This window comes from Notolepis coatsorum, assembly GCF_963971535.1.
Source record: "Notolepis coatsorum genome assembly, chromosome: 1".
NCBI classification, from domain to species: domain Eukaryota; kingdom Metazoa; phylum Chordata; class Actinopteri; order Aulopiformes; family Paralepididae; genus Notolepis; species Notolepis coatsorum.
The window spans coordinates 200898212-200925779 of NC_140165.1; the positions used below are offsets into that span (position 1 = coordinate 200898212).

At 45.1% G+C, this 27568-nt stretch overlaps 2 protein-coding genes across 2 annotated transcripts in view; both read left to right on the plus strand.

Moving 5' to 3' along the window:
* Nucleotides 1–1113: 1113 nt before the first annotated feature.
* LOC311232634 (uncharacterized protein) lies at nucleotides 1114–23577 on the plus strand. Its single transcript, XM_084319494.1, has 4 exons — nucleotides 1114–1274; nucleotides 20911–20990; nucleotides 21403–21666; nucleotides 23441–23577. The coding sequence occupies exons 1-4, from the start codon at nucleotides 1250–1252 to the stop codon at nucleotides 23525–23527; spliced, it is 456 nt and encodes a 151-aa protein (XP_084175620.1). The 5' UTR covers nucleotides 1114–1249; the 3' UTR covers nucleotides 23528–23577.
* A 2203-nt stretch (nucleotides 23578–25780) lies between these two features.
* LOC311223932 (immunoglobulin superfamily member 11-like) overlaps nucleotides 25781–27568 on the plus strand; it is a 284318-nt gene continuing 282530 nt past the window's right edge. The window contains exon 1 of the mRNA XM_084308708.1: nucleotides 25781–26247. Coding sequence (XP_084164834.1) covers nucleotides 26187–26247 — 61 coding nt within the window. The 5' untranslated portion in view covers nucleotides 25781–26186. The remainder of the gene's footprint in view (nucleotides 26248–27568) is intronic.

The following is a 27568-nucleotide window of genomic DNA, read 5'->3' on the forward strand; positions in this document are numbered from 1 at the left end:
GACTGGAATAAAAAATGCATTTATATTAAACAATACGGAATATACAGCACTTCTTGGGGTCTGTAGGGTAAGCACTTATTCCCTCCCCCCTGAACATTTATGGAGATGTATGGGCCTTTTAAGCAGTGGTGCAGTCGTGGTCACACGCGGTTACACGCCGTGTTACCAGATCACTGAGGCAGAAGTACGCGCGATCGCGCACGGATGTGTACTCGCGTGTACGCGCACACAAAAATGCGCTGTATCCATTCGTTGTGACTAAGTACCCGGCCACCGTTTTACATAACAAAAAGCGCAGGTAGACTAAGTGTCTGGGTGTTGGCTATCTGAATGCATCTCCCCCTTCATTCTGTGTGACACAGGCAGTGGAGGTGAATACTAATGTGGCTCGGAATTCGTGATGGGGGTCTACCTGCTTATGATATTGAATCAAGCGTCTGTGCTGCGCGCCAGCTTTCCACGCGCACATTCACACAAATAGAGAGCAAGAAGAGCTTGTATGATAGAAAGATTGCACTTGCGTGGCGTGCACGTGGCGTGTTACCAGTTCCCATATTACGACTGCACCACTGCTTTTAAGTCAGTGATAAAAGTGTCTTTCAAGGATAAGTGAGCTCCTGCACTGATTATTATTATAGTTCAATATTCAATATTTGATCACCAAAACCCCCAAAAAGGGGCCCTTAAAAATCGGGATCATGCGCTATGCGCGCTCGGTTAAATCACACACAGGTATGTATAGTGCCCTTTTCAGCCTTTGAGCACCTGCCCCTCTAAAGTCCTGTGCACGTCCCTGTTAAGCTTTGGAAACGCACTTTGGCTAATGTTGTGCCAGGCTTATTATACTTAATACACCTATAGGTATATAGTAGGTAGTATAGGCTATACTGTATCAAACGTTGCGGACACAAATGGCACCCGTTTCATGGAATCCGTGATGTAATTTCACAGCAAACTAGAGCAACCACGGAGCAACCCCGCTGCCATACACTGGCGAATGGTGTCATCATGTCACCTAAATATCTCCCCAAAGCCACGGTGCTATAATATAATATCCCCAGCACTCCGGATGATTCGTTTGTGACTCCTTCAGTCCACGGCGCACATCCATCCACCGTAGGTTACGTGTTTGCGGGGTGTGGTCAATCATAGGTGCGGCTATTTCTGGTCTCCTGTTCAAACTGCATATTTAGTGAACTTGCCTATTGTCTATAATCATTTGTACACAGGTGCGGTACAATACCTGACAATGGCAGATTTCGACCTGTCGAGCGGTAAGTTAATATGATTTTTTTTATTGCGCAAAACGTGTCCTGTACACTTTTAACTTCTTAAGTGTTCAAGTCATAAACTTGGTTAGCAGGCTCTGTAGACATTAGCGTCCCAGCTTGCTATCTGATATACCAGAGTATTTCAAACAGATTTGCGCTAGCAAACTCAGAGGCTGTTGCAGCTATGTAGACGCTATGGTGGGTAAAACGCAGACACAAATTGATGGGTGACTTTGTTTATTTGGATCCCTATTAGCTGTCAGTCACCTAGGGCTAGGCAACAACATATACATACCTATTACCTATATTAAGTAAGACACTTTGAAAATCTATAATTAAAAAATCAAACAAAGGGAAACTCATGCACGCACGCACACACTGAATACAATTAATATAGTTGACACAATGAAATAAAAATGTAAATCAAGAATTAAACAATATAGGAAATACAAAATAATGAAAATAATGGACACTATAATACAAAGACATACCATAAAACAAGTGCCAGACTGCATGCATAACCATCTCTCTATAGTTGTTTTTAAATCACCTTTTGTTATGCACTTTTTAACTGACACTAGGCTCATTTGTTCCATAGAGAGCAAGCTCTAAAAACTGTCGTTCACAGTACATTCTCGAAGACACTCTGATGTCACGAGACCGCCGCCATCTTGGTGGAAAACAAACGGATTTCTACAATCAAATGTATGCGTTGAGCTCCGTTTTTATAACATATTTTATCACATTCTTGTTCATTTCATAACCTTTTCATATAATTTGTTTTGAAAATATTGAGGCCAACATGGCATTTCACTATTTCGAAAGCCTTTCTGGTGATTCTAAGTCTACATGTGCCCTCTTGATAGCCGCCAGCTATCCGTGATGCCTTTGATTGATTGATTGATTGAAAACTTTATTAACAGATTGCAGAATGGGTACAGTACAGTACAGCTCAATACATACAATTGTTAAGGGGATGCAGACCAGAGAAAGACTTTCGTCTTGTTTACATCAGGGTCCCCCATTTTCAATTCATCGTAACATATATGTATGACATACATGACATACAGATAGACAGTACTGTCTGCTACATCTATACATTTATGACATACCAGATTTGCAAATACAGTACTGTTTGTGATACGAAAAGAGTCCAGAAAAAAGAGTATATACACATTTGATGTAGAAACTGTACATTGGAGGAAGTTGGGTAGGTGGGGGGGGGGGGGGGGGGTGGGGGGGACTGTACATTGGAGGTGGTTGGGTGGGGGGGGGGGTTGGGTAGGAGTGGGGGGGGGTGTTGGGTAGGAGGGGTGGGTGGGGGACACTGTACAACTGTACAAGCAAAACTGTACATTGGAATATTGACAAGACCATACTTGGTAATTTACTGTACATTGGAGGGGGTTGTGTTAGGACATTTACAGGGGCCAGTTTCGAATTGCAGTCTCCCGTAGGTATTTTTTGAGTGTTTTTGAAAGTGGGTAGTGATTCACATTCCTTTACAGCTTTGGGTAGGGCGTTCCACATTGATGTGGCATAATTGCGAAACGTGTTTAGTCCCTTGTCTGAGCCGAATCTGGGTTTAACATGATTTGTGGAGCTCCCTCTGGTGTTGTGATCGTGGTATTCACTGACCTTTGGGAAGTATTTTGACATGTACATGGGACGCCTATTGCTTAATGACATGTCATGAGTGCTGCTTTTGCTTCCGTGTTTTCCCTGATTGGCTGCGCCATGCCCCGCGGCAGGCGCGGCAACCGCAGAGCAGAGCGGCAGAGCGAGCGGAGCGGCAGAGCGCGAGCGGAATTAGGTAACCGCCGCAGGAATCCGCCATGATTTTCATTCGGCGCTTCAGCTCACCTGGCATAGCAGCGGTCCTGCGGTCCTGCGGTTCGTTGTTGACGAGTTCGAATCCCATGAATTATTTTTTTTTAACGTGATTTTTTTTTTAACGTGTATTCTTTCGCCGGTTAAGGTTAGGCATGGTTAAGGTTAAGGTTAAGGTTAGGCATTGTTTCGGAGTTGGTTAAGGTTAGAACGGTTAAGTTTAGGCGCTGTTAAGGAGCTGGTTAAGGTTAGAGTTTGTCAAAGAGAATGGCAATATTCTTTCTATGGTTAAGGTTAGGCATGGTTAAGGTTAAGGTTAAGGTTAGGCATTGTTTCGGAGTTGGTTAAGGTTAGAACAGTTAAGTTTAGGCGCTGTTAAGGAGCTGGTTAAGGTTAGAGTTTGTCTTAGAGACAGCCTATTTCCGCACTGCCGCTCTCCCGCGTTGCCGCGGTCACATGGTCAAATTGTCACATTCTTGCACTCATGACCTGTCATTAAGCAACACGCACATGGGACGGGTACCTTGGTCGTGTAGTGTATCTTGTAGACCAGGCCCATTGCAAGTTGCTGTACTCTGTCGTCTACTCTAAGCCATCCTAGGTTGTCAAAGTGGGCAGGGGTGAGGTGGGTTCTAGGAGTAAGGTCAAGCAGTAGTCTGACCAGTTTGTTTTGAGATGTTTGTAATCTTGTTTTTAGCGCCTTTGAGGTGCTTTGGTACCATGAGGTGCAAGCATAGTCGTAGTACCCTTGAATGAGTGCTCCTGCCAGAGTCTTCAGGGTATTCTTGTTTACGAGTGAGGAGATCCGGTACAAGAATCGAGTTTGTTGGTTGACTTTTTTTTATTACATTGGATGCCATTTTGTCACAGGAAAGATTTGCCTCTAGGATGGAACCCAGGTAGGTAATATCTTCTTTCCTTGTGACAATATTGTCACCCACTGTAACTGAGAAGCCGTCGGTCTTGCTGAGTTTGTTATTTGAACCGAAGAGAATGGACTCTGTTTTGCCCATGTGTAATGATAGTTTGTTATCAGCGAACCATATGCAGATTTTGCCTAGTTCTGAGCTGAGGGTTTTTTCAACCTGTAACTTGTTCTTGTCAGAGACCAGCAGGGCTGAGTCGTCCGCAAACAGGAACAAGTTGCAGTCACAAGCTGACAACATGTCATTTGCATAAATTAGGAACAGTAGCGGACCTAGTATGCTTCCTTGTGGAACACCACAGCTCAGGGTTAGAAAAAAAAAAAAATTCAAGGGCTTTTTTTGCCCCCCTTAATTGATTTTCGGGGGCTTTTTTTGTATTTCGGGGGCACTGAATTTTTATGATGAAAATTAACATAAGGATTATAAAACATTGTTGACACTTTTTTTTACAGTCTTCGTCCCTATGTTTGATAATGTAATGTTAATGTCTCCATATATAGGGCTCTACGCTAACCTTTTTCCCAAGGAGCACATGTGCTCCTAAATAAAATGTTAATAAATAAAATCTAAATAAAAATTTAGGAGCACACAAAGAAATTTAGGAGCACAGTGAAAATTGTTCAAGTAACACAGAGTTTATTAACTATTTATCACATGCATATTATACTGTGCGTGTGCACACTATGAATTGAAAATGGGGGACCCTGATGTAAACAAGACGAAAGTCTTTCTCTGGTCTGCATCCCCTTAACAATTGTGTGTATTGAGCTGTACTGTATTGTACCCATTCTGCAATCTGTTAATAAAGTTTTCAATCAATCAAACGCAAAGGATATCGGTTGTCAAGCTGCTTTTGTATGTTGTAGGTAGAATGAATGAATGAATGAAAACTTTATTTAACAGATTGCAGAATGGGTACAATACAGTACGGCTCAATACATACAATTGTTAAGGGGATGCAGACCTGAGACCTGAGTCTTGTTTCCATCAGGGTTCCGTTTTTGGGTGGAATGTTTGTTGCAAGGAGCTAGGGAGGCGGGGACCGCTGCGTGTTACACAAAACACGGAGAAATGTCCAAGCGTCTAGCTGCTTCGGTGCGTCGTTAACGTTAACGTCGGAAGAAATTCCCCACTAAGCCCTAAATTCAGAGCAGAGCAGTATCCTAATGACTTTTATGCTTCAGTCGATAAGGTGTTTTGCGAATTCTGTCAACATACCGTGGGGACTGGACCCGCAAAAACACGTGCGAATATCACTTCAAAAAACCATGTCAGCCGGATTCCTCTTTCTCCTCGTCTCTCTTTTGCTCAAAATAAAAATGAATGGCTGGCTGATTTTTTTGCGTTGTCTGATTCTGAATGTATAACTTGCCTAAGCCGGTACCGTGACTTTGTTTTCGGGCGCTACTGTGATTGGACGTTTATGCGCCTTGTGTAATGTGGGAGCTGTTTTGTAATCGTCACTCGTCTCGAGTAAATGATTTTTCCGGGTTGCGCACACACACATATTATTAGGGGCAAATACAAGGGAAATGCTCGCACTGTAGATCATATATATAATTATATATATAATTAGTAAACTGTCTGGGGCATTTTCTGCCCCCCTTAACTGATTTTCGAGGGCATTTTGTCCATTTTCAAGGGCATTTTGCCCCGAGCCCCCGTTAATTTCGAACCCTGCCACAGCTTACTGTGAGGGGGGGGATAGGGTACCGTTTACCTCCACCATCTGCTCTCTCCCCTCCAGGTAGGATTGCATCCAGCTCACTGATAGACTATCAAAACCAATTGCTTTTAGCTTGTCAATCAGAATGGTGTGATTGACAGTGTCGAAGGCCTTATGTAGGTCCAGCATGACCATGCCGCAGTATTTGCCCACGTCCACCTCTTGTTTGATGTGGTCGTTTAAATAGAGAAGGCATGTGTCAGTGGAGTGGGATGTTCTGAAGCCAGATTGGAATTCGTAGATTAGATTTTTTTCCGTGAGGTATTTTTCGACCTGTTCGTATAAAATCTTTTCCATGACTTTCGAGATGGAGGTAAGGATAGAAACAGGGCGGTAGTTGCCTGGGTCTAATTTGCTGCCCTTTTTGTGCAGGGGTGTTACTCTCGCAATTTTGAAGTCCTTGGGGACGTGTCCCTGTTTTATGGAGAGGTTTATTATGTGTGTGATGACTGGGGTGATGGCGGCTGCTGAGTCTCTGAGGAATTTGGAGGGGATGTTGTCATGGCCAGTGGCCTTGTTAGGTTGGAGGGCGCTCAGTTTTTTTGAGTACCTCATCTGTTGTTACCATTTCCAGTTTGAAGTCGTCTTTGTGGACCCCTAGGTTCTTGTAGTATGCTACTATGTGTTCTACCCCATAATGCCCTGAGTGGGAGGGCAGTTTGTTTGCCAGTGTTGTGGCTGTTTGTGAAGAAACTGTTTAAGTAATTGGCTACATCCAGCTTGTCTGTGATGAGCGTGTTGTCCGTCTTTATGTTTATTTTTGAGAATCTGGTTTTAAGTTTTTTACTGCAGCCTAGTTGGTTACCAAAGTTGGTTACCAAAGTTCACATGGTTTGTTTTTGTTTTCCTCGGTTTTGTCATTGATGAAATATTTTTTTGCTGTTTTGATCATGGAGTTTAGGTCATTTCTTAGTCTGTTTCTTTCCAGTTTGAGTTCAGTCACGTGGGCTTGGAGTTCACTGCTCGTGCTTATGGTAAGCTTTGACTGACTTTTATGAAACTCAGAGCATTTTTTGTCTCTGGTTTTCATAGCGTTCAGTATTTCAGTGTGCATCCACGGCTCAGCGTGATTTTTTACCCTGGTGGTTCTTAGGGGGGCCATGTTGTTTAGTATCGTTGGTTTTGAAACCAAGCCATGTTCAACCAGTGTACCATTGAGCTCATCTGACCAGTCCAGACTCTCCAGTTCAAGGTTAAAGGCCTCGCTAGAGTAGGTTTTGAGGTCTCTAGATGTGACTGTTTTGTGACAGCCAGCCTTTTGTTTTAGCTTTTTGCGGGTACAGAATATCATATAATGATCACTTAACCTGCATGCTATAACCCCTTTATTGGAGATCTTGAACTTGTCAGAGGTCAGGATGAGGTCAATGGTAGTCTGAGTTGACTCACATACACGTGTGGGTTGGGTGATTAGCTGGCTGAGGCCGTGCAGATCACAAAACCTATTGTAGGATTTGAAGACGGGTGCATCTTTTTGTTGCATATCCGTGTTCCAATCCCCAATAAGAATCTTTTCTGCATCCTCAGCTCCAGCTAAGCACTTTCAAATAGAATTTCTACAAAAACAGTTTCAATAGCCTCATGATCTAGGTCCGTACGGTTAATGAATTTGGTGTCTTTATGAATGTACATACAGACACCTCCTCCATGCCTGTTCCTGTCATTACGGACTATAGAATAGTTCTCCAATTCAATTTCCGGGTCTGTTATTGATGAATCCAGTTTAGTTTCAGAGAAACATACAATGTTTACCTTACCGCTAATGAAATGTTGCCTTATTTCTGCCAGTTTGTGTCTAAGGCTGTTTACATTAAGATGGAAAATATGAAGTCCGTTTTTATTTGTTGTGTTGTCTATATCCTTGAGAAAAAGGTAGGGTTCTTCTTCTGTGGGGAGGGGGGGGGGGCTCTGTGATGTCCGGGGGGGGGGGGATCCTTTGATCAGGGTGGGTGTCCCGTGACGGGAGGGGGGTGGGGGGTGGGCTGTGTTGTTATTATTTGGTCCGTGTGTGGAAGGGGGGGGTGGGTGTGATTCTTTGTCATGTTCTGGTTCATCTGTTAGCGTCTGTGTTGATTCCGTCTCGATGCCCGGGTGGTGAAATTCCGTGGGGAGGGGGGAGGGGGCAGGGGGCTGTGTTGATTCCATCCCACCGGCTCCCTGTGGCGATGTCTCGCTGACCGGGTGGCTTTCGGTGGGGGAAGGGTAGGGTCCTCTGGCTCCGGTAGTTTGCTGTGTTAGCTTGCCGGCTACCTGCGCCACCGTAGAGTTGATTATCCCTGGTACCTTCACTCCCGTCTCGTCCTCCCGTGTGTTCCTCTGCGGCGGCGTCGGGTGTGTTGATTGCTCCGGCGTCGTGTGGAAAGTAGGCACCCGAAACCATCGTTGCATCCTGTAGTGCCAGACCCAGTCGTCACGTCTGGGTTTCGCGTCCTGACGGGGGTCCTGACGTGGCTGGATCCGGGGTTTAGCTGCACGTCTCCCGAGAGTAGCAGGATAAGGGACAAAAAAGTATTTCGGTCCATTCTGCCAGTCGGGGGTCTGTTCTTTCTTTCAGGATTAGTCGTTAATGTTGCGTGAACGGTCGCTGTCCCCACGGCCAGGTGCTTATGCTCCGTGCCGTTTTGGAAATAGAAGTCGCTGTGGACCTCCTTTTCTATTTTTGTTCTTCTCTCCTCTTCAGTCAGGTTGTGCTTCATCGTTGAGTAGAGGTATGAATCCGTTATCCAAAACATAACGAGGAGAAAATGTGTGCAAAATCACTTTTGCTTGCTGTATTGATGATGGCTCCGGGAGCTCAGGAATTTGCGACCGCTCATGGCTGTGCGCTGAATGAATATCTCAACTGGTATTATATAAAACTTTCGATTTCGATTTCGATTTTTGATTATGTTATTACTAGTACAAAGCGTAACACAGCAGCTCTTTGGCATTGTGATGCACTGAAGAAAATGACCCTTGATTGTGTTTAATTTGCCGCTTTTCCGATCCGTTTCTGCACTAAATGAACCGTACACAATGTACGCGGCGTGCATGTTTCCCCCACGCCGCAGTTGCCTAGCAACAACAGACAGGAAGTTGACTTCGAGAATGGACGACCATGTGGTGGAGTGACTATGTCTATTGCTGTATGAGATCTTTGAATGGAAGCCTTGTGGTAGGCTATTATGAATTCACCTGTGCACGGATTCTTGATAATCTGTTTTTTCTCCCTTTATTACATTTCAATGTCGGTCACCTACAGCCACCTGTCAATGTGAGAGTTTAAGAGTAGGTCTAGCTAATCTACAGTCCTAGTTTAAGAGTACATTTACATTTACATTTAGTCATTTAGCTGACGCTTATCCAAAGCGACTTACAAGTTCTGTGCGACAAGACAGCAAGAAGGGTACAACTCTATCAGCTGTGTTGGAGCCAGATTCAGTCCTTAATATTTATTTATTTATTTAGTTAAAAATATGAAGCAATATTGTTTGGAAAACGATTTGAAATGAACTTGATTGAACATCTTTTATTTGTTATGACTTGGATGTGTGTTGCTTCAACAACGTGGAGGCGTGTCTGGTCCAGCCCATTTTGAACCAGTGATTACAGCACCCTGGTGTGTGAACTCACTTTATCAATGGACTGGTGCGCTAGTAAAAAACATGACACTGGAATGTAAGGCATGCAGCCCAGACGGTTTTTGACCGTCGCAAGCGCTATGGATTTGGAACTGTGAGGTTCTCCTCTCCCTGGACCTTTAATTCCTGTTCCCTGTACTTTAATTCCCTGTCTCCTCACTTCACTAGCCCCCACCCTCGCGTTCGTTTGCTCTTCAGCAGCCACACCCTTGGACTACCTGTCATGTGTTTGATTGGTCTGGTGCCGAACACACACTTCTAGTTTCAAGTATCAATTACCTTCACGCACCTGACGTGTATTCTAATTAGTTCCCCTTTGGGCTTTAAGTACCTCGCTCTTCCCCTCTGGCCTTGTCGGGTCGTTCCGTATCATATCTCTATCACCTAACTCCTTCGGGAGGTTCTCTGTCTATAGGCTCCTACGGGAGTTCTGTTTCTGTCTGTATGCTGTTTATCTCCGGCGTGAGACGAGGTGCAAGCTTTGGCCACCTGTCGCCGTTGCCTGGAGGGAGATATTGTACTGCGCTCTCTAATTCTCTAAGGGAGGTATTCCAGTGTTCCACCCCAGACCTCCGCGCCAGATGCGCTCAAGCCTTCGCCACCTGTCGCCGTTTGCCTGGAAGGAGACACCGTACTGCGCTCTCTAAACCTCTACGGGAGGTATTCCGGTGTTCCACTCCAGACCTCCGCGCAGCAGATGCGCTCTCCGTACCGGCGCGTACTCCAAGCAGACGCGCACCATCCAGACCTCCGAGCCTGACGCGCTCTTCACTCCTGACGCGCATCCAGACGCACTCCAGACGCTCATCCAGACCTCCGAGCCTGACGCGCTCTTCACTCCAGACGCTCATCCAGACCTCCGAGCCTGACGCGCTCTTCACTCCAGACGCGCATCCAGACGCGCTTCCTGACGCACTCTAGTCGCGCACCACTCAGACCTCCGCTTGGACAACCCGTTCCCGGTAACGACGCTGGACAACCCGTTCCCCGTAGCGACGCGCTCCCCCTGTTTTGATCCTGCTCTCTTTACGCACAGCGCCTGGGTGAGTTTGCAAGACTGTCTTTTTGACCCTATCATTTTTCGTGTGTGTTAAACACTGAAGAGATCCTGCTTTTTGTTCTGACTGTCACTCACCCTGTGCCTGCTTTTTGGATTGTTCATTTGGGATAATATTTGCTTGAACTTTGCTCACTGTGTGTATTCACACCGAAGATATTATCACCTGGATTATTATTGGGACATCGCTTACTGTGTGTATTCACACCGAAGATATTATCACTTGGATTATAATTGGGACTTCGCTCACTGTGTGTATTTGCACCGAAGATTCTATCACGTGGATTGTTGTCGGGACATTACTCACAGTGTGTATTTACACCGAAGATTCAGTCACTTGGATTACTCTGTTTTGGGACAAGTCACTTCTCCTGTCACCTGCTCTGTTCCCAACTGTACTCTGAGCTAACCCGCTCTCTCTCTCCCTCTCTGTCCCGTTACCACCTCGGAGAGCTGCCGAGAGGATTCTGCAGAGCGGCTCTGACGTCACTGTCAGATTCCTCAGACGAACCTTCCCGGGAGAAGCTGCAGAGCAGCAACATTCTTCTAATGCTTGTATCCCAGTCTTCTTGTCCTCCTTGTCTTCCCTGTCCCCAGCCCGCCTCCGCGGGCCTCTGTTCCTGTTTCCCCTCTCTAGTCCTCCAAGTCCTCCCTGTCCAGTCCTCTAGTCCTCCCTGTCCAGTCCTTCTAGTCCTCCTAGTCCTCCCTGTCCCCAGCCCGCCTCCGCGGGCCTCTGTCCCTGTTTCCCCTCTCTAGTCCTCCTAGTCCTCCCTGTCCAGTCCTCCTAGTCATCCTAGTCCTCCCTGTCCAGTCCTCCTAGTCCTCCTAGTCATCCCTGTCCAGTCCTCCTAGTCCTCCCAGTTCCTGCCCTTGTCCCTTGCCCTGTCCTGTTTCCCTTAGCCTTCCCCTTAGCCAGCTCGCCTCTTAAAGGCACTGTGCCTTTTTCCCATTTCTTGTTTTCCAGTCATTTGTGTTCTCCCTTAAAGGGACAGTGCCGTTTTCTGTGTGTTTCAATAAATGCCCAGTTCTTGGCTTACTCTCATACCTGTCTTGTGTTGTGCGATTGGGGTCGGTTACAAACCATAACAGGAACTTTAGAAATTGGAAACAGGACACCATGCAACGGGAATAAGCCAGCACACCTCCACGTCATCCGGTAGGAACCCATTCACGCTAAACAAAGCTTCAAGTAAATGACAATAAATACTCTTTTCTATAAACCAAACAATTCATCTCAGCTGTTTTCTTACGGAAAAGCGCATGCGCGCGTCAACCAAGGCTGTGGATCTCACATTGTCAAAAACCAGGCATGCAATACTTGCGCCTTTGTTTAAGGAACATCACTGGAATTGATTGCTGGAAATAACGTTACGTTTGTTTGCTTCAAAGATTGTGTATCGAACATTCCACGTTACTACTGGGAACGAGGTTAACTATGGACGGAGTTCAATGAATGGATACGCGCCACTCATTGGATGCGCGTCTGTGAAGCACTGACGTCATTTCATAGTGTTATGTTATCCCCGTCGTCAGATAATAATCAAGAAACGAATCAAGTCGAAGTATCAGTCGACGACGATGTTTGAATTAAATTGAAAAGCATGTGCAATAAATGCACCATTTCAGTTATTTGTTGGAACCAAATCAAACATTAAAGGAAAATGGAACGTTTGGTGGAAGAAATTGACGCTGTACATTCCAATAGATTACAAGAATTGAAAGCATCTAGAAGCGCCAAATTGGGTGTTTTAACCAGAAGGAAAAATGAAATCTTTGATTTAATGAAGCATACATGCCAAGTGGAAATCGTTAAATCAAAAGTGGAAAACGAGTTCAACAAAGCATATCAAGAACTGAATGATGTAAATGATTGTGTCAAAACTTTATTGTCAGTAATGTCAGAGGATGATGTTAAACTTGATCAAAGTGAGTGGTACATCCCTAAAATAATACCAGTGGATGAATTCAAAGACTGTGTATTACAATGGATTGATCAAAATGAAAAGGTGACTGATGATGATGCTACAAGGAATATTGCAATTACAGTGGATGATATTGCCCCAAAGGACAGTGTTTCCAATGTGCGATCAAGACGCTCATCAAAATCCTCAAGATCATCCATAGCATCTCTTAAAATGCAATTGGAAAGTGAACAAGCTGAACTAGCAGTCAAGGCTGAAGGGCTTAAAAGGAAGCAACAGCTTGAGATAAAAGAAGCAGAGCTCGAAGCTGAGAAAGAAAAGCTTGAGATGGAGAAGGAACATATTGAGATGGAAACTCAGATGGCTGCTAACAAAGCAAAGTTAAGCATTATCAAAGGATATGAATTATCACATGAATTAACACAAACTGTACCTAAAGAAATGCAACAATCGGATGGAATGAATGGATACCTGGAAGAATACATTCAAGAGGAAATGGAACAACAACCAGAAAAGCTGTCATGGACAGCTGGTTTGGACAGCACCAACATGGATGATGTTCCAACCAGATCAAGGCCCACTCACAAGGAACCAGTGGAAAGAGCAACACATGGAACTATGACAGAATATGAATCTGTGCGTAAAAAAATACCATCACAACTAACATATCAAAGGCATCAAGAATACGACCCTTTGTCCTCAGTCTATGCCACGCATACAATTAATCCTCCTCTAGGTGGCACCAAAGTACAAGCTATGTCATATGAAAATACTTCATCTTTCAGACCGTATGACCTCCCTGCTTTTACAGGTGCACGCCACTTCATGCCACATGGTACAGATGCACAAGGACATGTAGGACCATCAACACAACCACACAGTAAAGGACCTACAACAAATACCCAGGACACAAGTAAAAAGCATGAATTTTACAGTCTGGTGAACCTAATGGAAGGTCAAAATAGGATAACAGAAACTCTGATTAAGCAACAAGGCCAATTCACTTTGCCATCAATCACTATCCCTGTCTTTAAAGGAGACCCTCTGGAATACCAATTCTTTATAAGAGCCTTTGAACATGGCATTGAGAGGAAAACTGAGAACCGCCAGGATATGCTGTATTTTCTGGAGCAATTCACATCAGGTCAGCCAAGGGAACTGGTGCGCAGTTGCCAATACATGCTTCCAGACACGGGTTACACTACAGCAAAGGAGCTTTTAAAGAAGCATTTCGGTGACGAACACAAGATTGCCACTTCATACTTGGACAAAGTGCTCAGCTGGCCAATAATCAAAGCTGAAGATGCAGAGGCCTTGCAGGCTTATGCTGTGTTTCTCAATGGTTGTCTCAATGCCATGAGCTCTGTTGAGTACTTGGAGGAATTGAACCATCCAACTAACATGAGAGCCATTCTCAGTAAATTAGCCTACAAGACGCAAGAAAGATGGAGATTCAGAGCTTGTGAATTACAGGACCGTTATGGAACAAGGCCAAGATTTCCAGAGCTGGTGGAATTAAAAACTATCAATCCAGAATCCTATCACATCCGTTGTTTGGAAGCTTAAATCCCACACAGACAAGAAGGCCCGTCATACCACCACCAGGCAAGCCCTTCCTCTCTAAAGACAGAAGGCCTAAGAGTTCACAACTGAAAAAGAAAACGCATGAATGGAATTCTTGAAGAAAAAAGGAGTGTGTTTTGGATGTTTCGAAGTCGGTCACATGAGCAAAGGTTGTCAAAAGAGACTTACCTGTCAAGTGTGTTCTCTCAAACATCCCACAATCCTGCACATCAACAGAAAATATCCTAATATAGAGAAGGATGAAAACTCTAAAGATACAGCCGTGACAGTATACACAAATCAAGCTGAGGTGTGGAGTGACACTGGGGCCGGTAAATCAGAATGCAAACTCGCCATAGTTCCTGTAAAAATCAAAATGAAGAAAAGTGATAAGGTGATTCTCACATACGCCTTTATGGATCCAGGAAGTTCTGCAACATTCTGCACAGAGTCCTTGCTCAGACAGCTGCAGGCCACAGGAAGCAGAACTACCATTTTGTTAAGAACTATGAACGAGGAACAGGTCATAAAGACATCCATGGTAAACAGCATGGAAATCAGTGCTCTTGACAGCAATGAGTATTTGGAACTCCCAGAGGTTTACTCACACTCCGCGATCCCTGTGAAAGCTGAAAATATCCCAGACCAGGAGGATATAAAGCAATGGCCATATCTACACCAAGTGAAACTTCCTAGAATAAAAGCAGAAATCGGACTGCTGATCGGCAACAACGTTCCAAAGGCTTTGGAGCCATGGATGATAATTAACAGCCAGGGAAAAGGACCTTTTGCTGTTAAAACCACTCTCGGATGGACAGTCAATGGGCCACTCACACAGGGCACTGGGAACGTCATTACCACAAACAGGATCTCTCTGGTAAGGATTGAGGAATTGCTGCAACAGCAGATGAAATATGATTTCCCAGAGCGCCAGCACGAAGAGCGCCTAGAGATGTCTCAAGAAGACCATATATTTATGGGAAAGGTCTCAAACTCAGTAAAGCTGCAAGACGGGCATTACAATATCGGATTGCCTTTACGGACCGACGAAGCTGAGTTCCCAAACAACCGCTGTCTCGCTGAGCAAAGGGTCATGAGCTTGAAACGAAAGCTGTTAAAGAACCCACAATTCCATGAGGAATATAGAACACTTATGGCTGACAATCTGAAGAGAGGTTTTGCTATCCAAACAACATCCGACAACAAGCAAAAGGAAGCCAAGGTTGGAAAGACGTGGTATATTCACCACCATGGGGTTTACCACCCTAGAAAGCACAGGCTACGAGTGGTGTTAGACTGTGGCGCTACCTACCAAGGTGTGTCACTAAACTCTCAGCTTCTACAAGGCCCAGACCTCACCAGCAACCTCACTGGTGTCCTCACAAGGTTTCGGCAAAGGGCCGTTGCCTTCATTACAGATGTGGAGGCCATGTTCCATCAAGTGAGAGTACCGGATGAAGACTCAGATCTTTTAAGATTCTTGTGGTGGCCCGATGGAAAGCTGGACACAGACCTCGAGGAGTATAAGATGGTTGTACACATTTTTGGAGCCACATCATCTCCAAGCTGTGCAACTTTCGCTTTACAGCAGTGTGCAAGAGACAACATTGGCAACTTTGACCCAGGGGTCATACAGACTGTCCTCAGAAACTTTTACATGGATGATTGTCTAAAGTCAGTAAAGTCTGAGCAAGAGGCCATACAACTCGCCAAAGACCTCATCAGTCTGTGTGCCACAGGTGGGTTTAAGCTAAACAAGTGGATCAGCAACAGCAGGTTGTTGCTTCTCTCCATCCCAGAACAGATCCGAGCGCAAGGGGTGAAAGATCTAGATCTGGATCAGGATGCACTGCCCATCGAAAGAGCCCTTGGGGTACAATGGTGTACCCAGTTTGATTCATTTGCCTTCAAAATACAGCTTCAAGACAGGCCGCTTACCAGACGAGGGATCTTGTCTATGGTGAGCTCTATCTATGATCCTTTGGGTATGTTGGCACCCGTTGTCCTCTCCGCAAAGCAGATACTGCAAGAGCTGTGCGGATTAAAGCTAGCTTGGGATGATCACATACCTCAACACCTGCAAAGAAGATGGTTGACCTGGCTAGCCGACCTGTCCCAGCTGGAAAACTTCAAAGTTAAGAGATGCTTCATGCCCGAGGATTTTGGAAACCTAATCTCTGCGCAGCTCCATCACTTCTCAGACGCAAGTGAAAGTGGTTACGGCACAGTCTCCTACCTAAGGCTGCTGGACGACAGGCACAAAGTCCACTGCGCGTTTGTCATGGGCAAAGCAAGGGTGGTACCATTAAAACCCATCACCATCCCAAGGCTCGAGCTTACAGCATCAGCAATGGCTGTACGAATGGATACCTTTCTGCAGGCAGAACTTGAACTCCCTTTGATCCCATCGGTCTATTGGACAGACAGCACATCTGTGCTTAAGTATCTGAACAATGAAACCTCAAGATATCACACCTTTGTTGCCAACAGAGTGAGCAACATCCGTACAGAATCTGATGTTACACAGTGGAGGTATGTCAACGGCACTCTGAATCCCGCTGACTGCGCATCGAGAGGCTTATCAACAGCTTGCTTCTTGAATTCAACATGGATACAAGGTCCTGAATTCATGCAACATCCAGAATCGGAGTGGCCACAATGCCCAGAATGCACATTGACAAAGGACGATCCGGAAGTAAAGGTCTTCACTATAAATGTTGCTCCTGTGGATCAATCTGTGAATACAGTCATGAAATTAATCACCTACTATTCTGAGTGGCATCGTCTCAGAAAAGCCGTAGCATGGATATTGAGGATTAAAGCAACACTAAAAAAGGCCTGCAAAGAAAAGAAGGAAACGAAAGGTGCACCGGAAAAGAAAAAAGGAGATTGCAAAGCTCTGTTGTCTGTTGATGACTTACAGGAAGCCGAACATGCCATTATCCAATTTTGTCAATCAACAGAATACAAAGAGGAACTAGAGTCACTAAGGAAAAGAACGGCTGTGAAGAAGACCAGTCACATCCATAAACTTACCCCAGTTCTTCATGATGAGCTAATAAGGGTTGGTGGAAGATTGGTCAGGTCTGCAATGCCCCCTGAGGCCATGCACCCCGCCATTCTGCCAAGAAAACATCATGTAACGACATTAATCATCAGACATGTCCATGAAACCGTTGGACACAGCGGGCGGAACCATACACTATCTCGCCTGAGGCAAAAGTATTGGATACCTAAGGTCAACTCTGCAGTCAGGGCAGTGATCGCAAAGTGTGTCCACTGTAGGAGGTCGAGTGGCGTCAGAGGTACACAATACATGGCAGACTTACCCCAGGACAGGCTGCTACCTGACCAACCACCTTTCACAAACGTGGGTGTAGACTACTTTGGCCCATTTGAAATGAAAAGAGGGAGAACAATGTTGAAACGGTATGGCGTGATCTTCACGTGCCTGAATATCCGAACAGTGCACTTGGAGGTTGCTCATACACTTAATACAGACTCATGCATTAATGCAATAAGAAGATTTGTAGCCAGACGAGGCACAGTCAAGACCATGAGATCTGATAATGGAACGAATCTTGTCAGGGCAGAACGAGAGCTACGAGAGTCTATTCAAGATCTGGACAATCTCAAGATTCACGCCACCTTACTTGAGAAAGGCATATCATGGACATTCAACCCACCTGCCGGATCACACCACGGTGGAATATGGGAGAGACAAATAAGAACAGTCAGACGCATTCTTGGAGCTTTAACACAGGAACAGACTCTGGATGAGGAAGGATTGGCTACACTTTTATGTGAAGTGGAAGCCATAATTAACGATCGGCCTATCTCTAAAGCCTCCAATGACCCTCTGGATCTGGAACCTCTCACACCAAATCACCTCCTTCTCCTCAAAGAAAAGCCTTCACTGCCACCCGGAGTATTCAGCCTAGATGACTGTTATGCCAAGAGAAGATGGCGTCAAGTGCAATACATGGCAGACCTGTTTTGGAAACGGTGGACAAGAGAGTACCTGCCAGAACTGCAAGAAAGACAAAAGTGGACAAAGAAAAGGAGAAACATGGCGGCCGGTGATATTGTCTTAATAATAGATGACTCTGCTCCTAGAAACTCGTGGATCATGGGACGAATCACACAAACCCGGCCAGACAAAAAGGGTTTTGTGAGACAAGTCGAGGTGCAAACCAAGACCAACACCTTGATCAGGCCCATCACGAAGCTTGTCTTACTCCTTGAGGCAAAAACATAAGAAGACCCCCCATACCTCTCTCCCCCCCCCCCCCCCACCATATCTCTCCCCCCCCACCATATCCCCTTCTCTTTCTTTCTCCCGGCCCCCCCCTCTCTCTCACGGACATCGCACACATTACACACTTCGTGGACTGTGAGGCGCTTTTTTTGCGTTTTTGAAAGCTGAACTTTTGAATCCCTCGTTGGGGGGACCTTATGGACCGTGAGTTTTTGCGTTTTTTGAAAGCAGAACTTTTGAATCCCTCGTCGGGGGAACATGGCTGTTAAAAAAAATAAAAATAAAAATGTAATTTAGAATATGAAATCTGTTTCGTTTTGGCTGGCTCCTCCTGATTTTGTTGGTAATTGTACCGTTCTCTTACAGAACAATTAGCGACTTACAAGTTCTGTGCGACAAGACAGCAAGAAGGGTACAACTCTATCAGCTGTGTTGGAGCCAGATTCAGTCCTTAATATTTATTTATTTATTTAGTTAAAAATATGAAGCAATATTGTTTGGAAAACGATTTAAAATTAACTTGATTGATAACATCTTTTATTTGTTATGACTTGGATGTGTGTTGCTTCAACAACGTGGAGGCGTGTCTGGTCCAGCCCATTTTGAACCAGTGATTACAGCACCCTGGTGTGTGAACTCACTTTATCAATGGACTGGTGCGCTAGTAAAAAACATGACACTGGAATGTAAGGCATGCAGCCCAGACGGTTTTTGACCGTCGCAAGCGCTATGGATTTGCAACTTTAGAAATTGGAAACAGGACACCATGCAACGGGAATAAGCCAGCACACCTCCACGTCATCCGGTAGGAACCCATTCACGCTAAACAAAGCTTCAAGTAAATGACAATAAATACTCTTTTCTATAAACCAAACAATTCATCTCAGCTGTTTTCTTACGGAAAAGCGCATGCGCGCGTCAACCAAGGCTGTGGATCTCACAAGCTGAGTAACAATGTTCATCAAAGTGTTGTGTGTTACAGTGTAGGTTAGTTTATTAGGACAAGTGCATGACAGTAAGGTTAGTCAGGGTTAGATTTTTTTTTTTTTTTATATATCATTTTAGATAATGGTTGAAGAAGTGAGTCTTTAGTCGACGGCGAAAGATTGGACGGGATTCGGCTGTCCTAACTGGGATGGGTAGTTCATTCCACCATTGTGGGGCAAGGACTGAGAATAGGCGGCTTCTCTTTGATGACCCTCCGGGAGCTTGGATAGGAGTAGGTCTGAGGCGGCCAGAAGATGCAGAGCGTAGGGGTCTTGAGGGTGTGTAGTTAGAGACCATTGACCGGAGGTAGGCGGGAGCGGTTCCCTTTGCCGCACGGTATGCTAGGTCGAGGGCCTTGAAGCGGATACGTGCAGCAATGGGGAGCCAGTGCAGGTCCCTAAGAAGTGGGGTGACATGGGCCGACATCGGTAGGTTTGAGATCAGGCGGGCCGCTGCGTTTTGAATGCGTTGAAGAGGCTTGGTGGCAGTGGCCGGGAGGCCAGCTAGCAGTGCGTTGCAGTAGTCGAGGCGGGAGATGACTGTTGATTGGACGAGGAGTTGGGTGGCTTCTTTTGTCAGGAAGGGGCGTATCCTTCTGACGTTGCTCAGGAGGAATCTGCAGGTTCTGGTTGTCGCTGCGATGTGAGCAGAGAAGTTCAACTGGTCGTCGAGGACAACACCAAGGTTCTTGGCGGTCGGCGACGCGGTCACAGCTGCATTCTCGACTGTGATGGAGAGGTCGGTCAGGGGGGAGGATTTGGCCGGCAGGTGGAGCAATTCTGTTTTGCTTAGGTTCAGTTTGAGGTGGTTGGTCGTCATCCAGGCGGAGATGTCGGACAGACAGGCCGAGATCCGCTCAGAGATGTGGATATCTGAGGGAGGGAAGGAGAGGAAGAGTTGAGTATCGTCGGCATAACAATGATATGAGAAGCCATGAGACGTGATAATGTTACCCAGTGATTTAGTGTATAGGGAGAAGAGAAGGGGTCCTAGGACCGAGCCCTGGGGGACACCCGTCCGCAGGGGGCGGGTGGCCGACAGAGTCCCTCTCCATGACACTTGGTAGGAGCGGTCGTTGAGGTATGATGTCAGCGCAGATCCAGCCACTCCCATTCCTGCAAGGGCCGCGAGGAGGATCTGATGGTTGACTGAGTAGGCCTAGAGTAGGCCTAGCTGTTAAGTCTACAGACCTAGTTTAAGAGTAGGCCTAGCTGTAGTCTATATACCTTGTTTAAGAGTAGGCCTAGCTGTAGTCTATATACCTTGTTTAAGAGTAGGCCTAGCTGTAGTCTACATACCTTGTTTAAGAGTAGGCCTAGCTGTAGTCTACAGACCTTGTTTAAGAGTAGGCCTAGCTGTAGTCTACAGACCTTGTTTAAGAGTAGGCCTAGCTGTAGTCTACAGACCTTGTTAAATAGTAGTTCTAGCTAATCTACAGACCTAGTTTAAGAGTAGGCCTAGCTGTAGTCTACAGACCTAGTTTAAGAGGAGACCAAGAATAAAAGTGATCAAATAGATTTTTAAGAATCCAGGCACCCTGTGCAGGTAACTTCATAATATCACACCTTTTTAAATCAATCATGTCTATGTAACGCATCACCGCCAATCTCTGGACCTAAAGGTTTTTCTGTGGAGTTTTCTCTCGACTGTAAGCTATAATGGGTTATAGGGATTTATACACTGGACTGCTTAATCATTTCAGTTGCTAGATTCTGTGTAACGCATGCCACTTTCCTCCCAATCCCCATAGCTGTGGACGATGATGTGAAGAAAGTAGATGCATCTGGTAGAGAACAGGAGTGGGGCCTTTTTGGGAAGTCTAAGTCCAAGGTAAGAACGTATCATTGCTTATGTAACGTTTCAGGAGAATTCTCAACGTCAGTCCCAATTGTCTTGCAAGATATGATCCACCTGTCTCAAGAACAAAGCCTGCAGGATTGCCTTTTGTAGGATGGGGAGTAGGGGCCCACAGAGCTCGGATGAATCTAGCTGCTTTTTTGACAGCAAGGCTAGTGGGCTGGCTAAGGGCTTTGCCAGGGACAACTTTTAATGTCTCTGCAGTACGTAAGTGTAGTGGAAACTGGACTAGTGGCTTCCTTTTTTTGGAGGGTGGTGGACATTTAATATTCTGATGATTGAAATGGACACCTTACACCCCATAGGATCTCATCTACACTATAGGAACTGAATCAATGTTTTATTCTCCTTTTTACCTTCATGAAAGTTCTTATGCATATTTCAGGGTGACGGAGACAAGTCTGGATGCAAGGATAAGTCGAAGGATAAGAAAGACTGCAAGGATAAAAAGGATAAGAAAGACTGTGGGGATAAAAAGGATGAGAAGGGCTGTGGGGATAAAAAGGATAAAGACTGCGGGCATAAAAAGGATGACTGCTCCAAGGAGCACAAAAAGAAGAAGAAGAAGAATAAGGAGCACCATGGCTCAAACAGCTCCTCCTCATCCTCCTCCTCCTCCTCCTCCTCCTCCAGCAGCGATGAGGAGAAGGTGGGACATTCACACACACACACACACACACACACACACACACACACACACACACACACACACACACACACACACACACACACACACACACACACACACACACACACACACACACACACGCATACATTCTGTGAAAGATGAGGTGGCAGCTAATTGATAGAAATGCTTGATTTATGCGGCTGGGTAGCGCAGCGGACATTGCGCTCGTCACCAACGCAAGAGACACCGCGTTCGACTTCGGCTGTCGTCGTTGCCTCCGGCTTGGGCCAGCCGTCATACTAACTCAATTGGCAGAGTCAGGGGGTGGAAGTCGATCGGTGGTAATCTGGACGTTGTGGACAGCGACTCCTACAGGTCGGTTGGGGACGCCTGCACAGCAGAGACAGGAAATGGCGGGGGTAGTGTGAGCCTCCCACACGTTACACCTCGCCAATGAGAGTCCGCGCTGGCAGGTGAAAAGATGTGACAGGCTGCCTCCTCGTGTATCGGAGGGGACACGTGATGCAAGGCTTCTATCCTCCCTACAACCGGCCAGTGGGGGGCATATGCGAGCAACATTAAAGACAGGGGAGGGAAGAATTGGCACAGTGGAATTGGGATGGGAGAAAAATAGAAAAAGAGGAGGAAAAAAGTGGGAAAAAAAAAGAAATGCTTGATTTATTATTCAGCGACCTTCAAAATTGGGCAACAGTCTTTTTATCCCTTCAGTAATCGGTGCATGATTTTTGAAGGTGAATAGTCCACAGTCTTACCCCTCCTTGTAGTTGCATAATGTTAATGATTGCAATCAGTAGAATGTAGCTCAACCGGTAACACACCTAGCACGCCTAGCTTCAAAGGTTACCAGCCACGGTGAACTGTAGGGGTTTGAGCGAGAACGGGTCATGACAGATGTGTCAGTTGAACAGGCCTGAACTTTACATTACCTTGTTCACTACGTGTGTCTGCTGCTAGTATGTATAGCCCCAGACCATACTAACAGCCTGCATCCTCTATTTTGTCTTTCCTCCTGTCATTGTGTCCTGTATTTTATTTGCTTTATGGAGTGAAGATGGAGGTATGTGTTTAGCATTGGTCACTAGTGGCTTTATGAGTAAATAGCCCTTCTGTGCAAACTACTGCAGTGAAGGGGAAGCACACTGTCCAGGGTGTGTCAGAGAAACGGGCCCTATAACCTACAGTAGGAGTCATAAAGGAGGCGAGGTTTCATCTGATTGAACGGGACACAAATGCACACTCTAGTTACAGTAGGCCTGTTGAGACCACATAACCTGCACATTGTTATGGCTTATGTCCCCGTCAAAAGTTACAACTAGGGATGCTCGATATTGGCTTTTTTACCGATACCGATATACCGATATTGTCCAACTCTTAATTTCCGATACCGATATCAACCGATACCGATATATGCAGGGTCCCCCCCCCCCCCCCCCCCCCCAAAACTGAATAATTTCAGGTAATTAACATTACATATCTCTTGTCGTGTAATTAACACAACATTATGCATACTTTGACAATAAATAAAATAATAATTTGTTCTTACTTGCTTGCCTGGGTAAATAAAGGTTAAATAAATGTTTAAAAATAAAAATAAAAAATTTGAAAACCGATACCGATATTTTCCGATATCACATTTTTATGCCAATATCGGTAGGCCGATAATATCGGACATACCTAGTTACAACCCATATATTTAAACGGTGACAAACAAATGAACACTGACAAACAAATATTCATGTTTGCATGCCACAGTAATGTGTTTTTGTCATTTCAGAAGAAGCACTGGGTGACCTCTGCCCTTGGGAGTACTATGTTAATGACTGCCCCCCCCCCCCTGCTTGCTTCACTGTTTGGTGTGTAAACATGCTTCCTCTGATGTAATACACATAAAAATGAACATAACAACCAGAATGGATTGCAAGAGTTTTTCCTACAGCTGTCCTCAAGTGACTTGTCTACTTTTGCCCAGAAGATGGCAGTGTTTTTAAAGATTAGTACATTTAAATCTGTTTAGTCCAGGTACACATTGCTGTGGCCCATTTCTCCAAGTCTCTTGCTTTTAAAATAGTTAACATACTTTTAGATTTCTAAAAGTTTGATCATTAAGTGAAATAGATATCTATTTTTTTTTACTCCCGACAACCTACATAGCCTGCTGCATTTTATTTTATTTTTTTCAAATGTTACAAACGAGAAGTGATGATTTTCATCTTCAGTTTGATAGCATCTTGTGTTCACACGGCACATGTGCTCATTTCCCCTCATATTGACATTGGAAGGGTTGGTAAAGCACACCACACAGAAAGCGTGCGTTACTAACTTGTCCAGTAATCAGTACTTCATGTCCTTGGTGTCGTGGCCAGGAAGAATAGCCACAGCCCTGGTGAATGTAACGGAGGTACCGCAGTATATCCACAGAATCGGGGTTCAACTCCCACTCAGGGCGATCCCTTAACAGGGGTCGAATTGACTAAACACAACGCAACAAGATCACACCGGCTACATGAACATACACTGGAGGTATTGGCTTCCAACTGGTTGTTTCTTCTGAAGCAACTTGTGATTTGTGACAGCAGCATAATTCCTATGAAGTGCTGGCAGTAACCAGGGGGAGCAGAAACTAAAGGAAAATGAGCAATGGATAGAGGGAGAGAGCGGGATGGAGAACACTGCCTCCTGTCATGCCCTCTCATCATCTGAGTTTTCATCGCAAAATGGAAAAGAGCTGAGTACGGGAAAAAAGTTTTCCTCAAAGTTGTTTGTCCACATCGTTGATATAATGATGTTAGATATAGCTTGTTGCCAAGAAAGTGTTGGGAGGCCAGTAAGGCTTGCGAGCTGTGAAAAATACAAGTGCTAATTTACTGCTGAGCTGAGCTTGGCTGTAGCGATATCAGAATGGTGTCCATAGTGGATATGATTTGTGTACACGTGCAGAGCCAGGTTTAGGTTTCTGGCTTTCAACCAAATCACACACACTGCTCACAACTGACAACTGAGTGCACATATGCGCACACACAGAGCCAAATAATAAATTGCTTTGAAAATGCATTGTGTGCCTCCCTGATGGTGGAGGCCCTAAACGTCGACATACTGTTTATGCCATGGGGCCGGCTCTATGTGTGTCATTTGTTTAAAGGGTAGATATGTGAATGTATCTGCCCTTTGTACATGTTTGTGTGTACAAGTCTCTTTATGTGCGTGTGTGTGCTCTTGCCTCCCTTCTTGAGTGTTTATGTTGTGTAGCCTACAAGCTGTGTAGTAGGAGAGACGTGGACATGTGAAGGAGGCAGCTGGGATATATACTCTGTGAAGAACTCACCTGTGAAGTTCACTTACAGTGAAATTAAACTTTGGGGGGCGCATGGATGGATGAATGAATGAATGAATGAATGAATTAATGAATGAATGAATGAATGAATGAATGAATGAATGAATGAATGAACTTTATTTAACAGATTGCAGAATGGGTATAATACAGTACGGCTCAATACATACAATTGTTAAGGGGATGCAGACCAGAGAAAGACATTTGTCTTGTTTACATCAGGGTCCCCCATTTTCAATTCATATGGAAATGTGTCTATGTAGACTATATTAGATTGTGAAATGTCATACAGGCTAAACGTGTGCACATTATTCTATTCTATTCTCAAACGCCGCTCCTATTAAGTTGCGCATTGGTTTGAGCTGATGAATCCTGATGAATTGAAAATGGGGGACCCTGATGTAAACAAGACGAAAGTCTTTCTCTGGTCTGCATCCCCTTAACAATTGTGTGTATTGAGCTGTACTGTATTGTACCCATTCTGCAATTAATAAAGTTTTCAATCAATCAATCAGCTGCTCTCTTTGCAATAAGTGATGCTGTGAGGCGCGGCGGCTCGGTGCACTTCTTATTCCCGCCAGAGGAGGGCATGAGCGGCCCTCTTCTCGACTAGCGTCAGCGGTCTCCTGGCAACAGCTTGTTCTCATCTCAATCAGCCGTTCCAAATAGAATGCTGCAGCTCGAGCGCACGCCCGCGACGAGAACCATGGAGGGACAGAGGACGCGCTGGAGAGTCATCATCATCATCAACCTTACGAGAAAAGCGTCAGTCTCGGATCTTTTGTAAGTTTTGTGTCAACTACAGCAAGTCAAGTGCAGTGGACAAGATTTTTCAGATCGTGCATAAACGGACTGGTGGGTGATGGTGAAATAGTCCACCGAACGGTGCGAGGCAACGCTTATGTGGAACGACCAAACGGCAGTGAAACAACGGGGGAAAGGCGACTAAAGAGCGTAAAGAAGAAGTTGTGTGCATAGTGGATCAAAATGCACTGGTTTATATTCGTCACACATTTGAACAGTTCGTTTTATGTTATGAAAATGCCTCTGCCTAGTGCGTAAAAAATCTCGGGCCGCTTTCATGTATGTTATTTCAAGGGACAGTTACTTTACATCAGATAAACTGTGAGAACTTTAATTTCACAAGGAAGCTGGTATCAACTGAAAACGACTTGCCAACCAGTTAGGAACCATGGTGAAGTTTCACAATTCGGACCTATGGATAGCTTGGATGGTCATTTTTTGCATGGAAGGTAAGCATATTATTCTACTTTGAAAACTTGTGTGTGCTTCCCCAACTGCGCCCCCCCCCCCCCTCGGACCCTATAAACCCATACTAATATACAGATAGATACAACAATATTCTTTATTAAGCATATGCATATCTATCCAATTTTACATTATGGACGTGACACTGTTTATTTCATCATTCATTTGGATACATGCATGTGTCAATTCAGTACATTGAGAAGTGGTAATACCTTGACAAACAGCCAAACAGAGGTATTGCAAAACATATGTATCTGGAATTACAATCATGCCAACCTCGCCAATAACTCATACTATAGCTATTTGATCTCCATACTATGTTTGGATCTGCTGACAAATCCCCGGCATTTCCACAGAAACTAAAGGATTTGGTGCGCTGATTTGTGATGACTATTCCAATACAAGTCTGTCTAGCAGACAGAAAGTAGGACTTCTGTTGCGACTTGCGAGTCTATCCATAATATATGTCCGGCTGCGCGTCACTCTGTATTGAGTGTAGTTAACGGAAATCCGACAGAAACATAGTAGTGGAACATTTGGGTGTTTTGAAATAGAAACTGAGCAGACGGTGGAGGGTTGCGCGGCGCCGGTAATCCGCGCGATTAAGAGGAGCATGGATGGTGCATGTGACGAACAGTGACACTGACATTCATTACAAGTAGCAGCACGGTGAAGCAGGCAGCCCCGTTTCACTGGGCGAATTTAATTGGAAGAATGAAATACTGCTCATGGAAATGATAACCAAATTGCTTCCGTCTGTTAATCGTTGACTTCTGAATTTGGTCTCAGGCTCAGCTGTGTGAAAATGCCCCAAATCCGTCCTCTCCTCAGACTAAAATAGAATAGAATTCATTTTCACAATCAAAATATATTTTCTTTCTAAGGGCCGGGGACATCACATAATAATGATACATGGAGATCAACTCCCCTGGGCACTGGGCAGCCAATATATGCGGCCTCATGTCGGCAGCACAGAAGCTTTTCCACTCTTCCATGCGCGGACACACACCAACCTGACGTGTCAATTTAAGTGTCTGTGTCCCACAGAGCGGCGTGTGTGAGATTGAATTTGGTCCCGATTGCCAAGGTGTTTCACTCTGCTGCTAGTTATTTAGCCTGGGATAATACTACTGCACGGAAGTGGTTGTCCTGGCAGGTTCTCACACACACACACACACACACACACACACACACACACACACACACACACACACACACACACACTATTCTATTACACTAAAGTAATCACTACATCGCACTCTATCTAGGGCCTCGACGGCAAAAGTCAACCAGCAAAACAGCCCA

Coding starts and splice junctions, on each gene's coding strand:
- LOC311232634 (XM_084319494.1), top strand. CDS start 1,250: ATGGCAGATTTCGACCTGTCGAGCG. Junction 1,275..20,910: donor AGATTTCGACCTGTCGAGCG/GTAAGTTAATAT, acceptor CAATCCCCATAG/CTGTGGACGATGATGTGAAG. Junction 21,667..23,440: donor CCAGCAGCGATGAGGAGAAG/GTGGGACATTCA, acceptor TTGTCATTTCAG/AAGAAGCACTGGGTGACCTC.